General features: G+C 35.3%; 1 protein-coding gene across 1 annotated transcript; it reads right to left on the minus strand.

Moving 5' to 3' along the window:
• Positions 1 to 3: 3 nt before the first annotated feature.
• LOC118732882 (putative serine protease K12H4.7) lies at positions 4 to 705 on the minus strand (the record flags this gene model as incomplete). The annotated part of the gene is made up of 3 exons (XM_036461985.1): positions 4 to 93; positions 199 to 434; positions 524 to 705. Coding segments are annotated over 3 exons (508 nt in total), but the record flags the coding sequence as incomplete, so codon positions are not given.
• Between the last annotated feature and the right edge of the window lie 309 nt (positions 706 to 1014).

Raw genomic sequence — 1014 nt, forward strand, 5'->3', positions numbered from 1 at the left:
AAGCTTCCATTTCGGCGATGCCGTTTTCAATACGGTTGTAGCAAGCTACGCCGCCAACCTGGCGAATTGATTGACCGGTTATTTCTTTGTACTCTGCGGTTAAATGAAAAATGGGGGTTAGGAAATGGCGCATGCAGTAAAATTTGGATTTTTTGGATTCGGAGCTTTTTGCGGTGATTTTCAGGTAAAAATACTCACCCACAAAATTGACTTTAGCAAGGAGTGGCGCACTCGACGCCCAAACACCAGTTACCAATTCAGGATACAGTTTCTTGAACCATGTCGCGAGTGTGGCTGAATAGGAACCACCAGCGAGTATAACCTTCGATTCAGTGGCGCCTGCTATTGTGGCACGCATCTCCCCAATAAAGTGGGCCAAATCCGCTATAGCTTGACGCACATGTAAATATTTGATATTTTCGTTGTCCAAGTTGCTGAACATTTTTGTGGCATAAAACAAAAGGGGAAAAATTTTTCAAATATTAAGGAAATAAAATTGTTTATTTAGTTAAGCTTTCCTCACTTTGTCGGGCGACTTTGACCGTAGTAACGATGTTCGGTGCGGAAAAGGTGACCATTATGCTCCTTGGCTAGATCGTACAAATGTCCAGCGGTCACAAGGGCGGGTGTACTCTCCGTTTCACCGCCAACAAATATGAAAAGCGGAGCACCTTCTTGGTAGAATTCATCATTAGATACGTAGCGCTGAAAAATTAAATAAATTCTAATAAATTAAGATTAAAAATCAAATTAAAAAATTAAAGCTTGGAAAAAAATTTAAAAATAAATACCGAAAATAAAATTAAAAACGAACGAAAAAAATAAAATAAAAAGAGGAATAAAATCAAAAAAGATGAAAGGGAAAATAAAATCAAAATAAAAAGGTATGAACTACGAAAAGCAAAATTAAAAAAATAAATAAATAACACAAAAAAACAAAAAACTAAAAAATTAAATGAAATAAAAGAACAAAAAATCAACAAACTAAAATGCCATAAAATAAATATAATAGGG

Source organism: Rhagoletis pomonella, unplaced genomic scaffold, assembly GCF_013731165.1.
Source record: "Rhagoletis pomonella isolate Grant_MI unplaced genomic scaffold, Rhpom_1.0 Rhpom_scaffold_31998, whole genome shotgun sequence".
NCBI lineage: Eukaryota > Metazoa > Arthropoda > Insecta > Diptera > Tephritidae > Rhagoletis > Rhagoletis pomonella.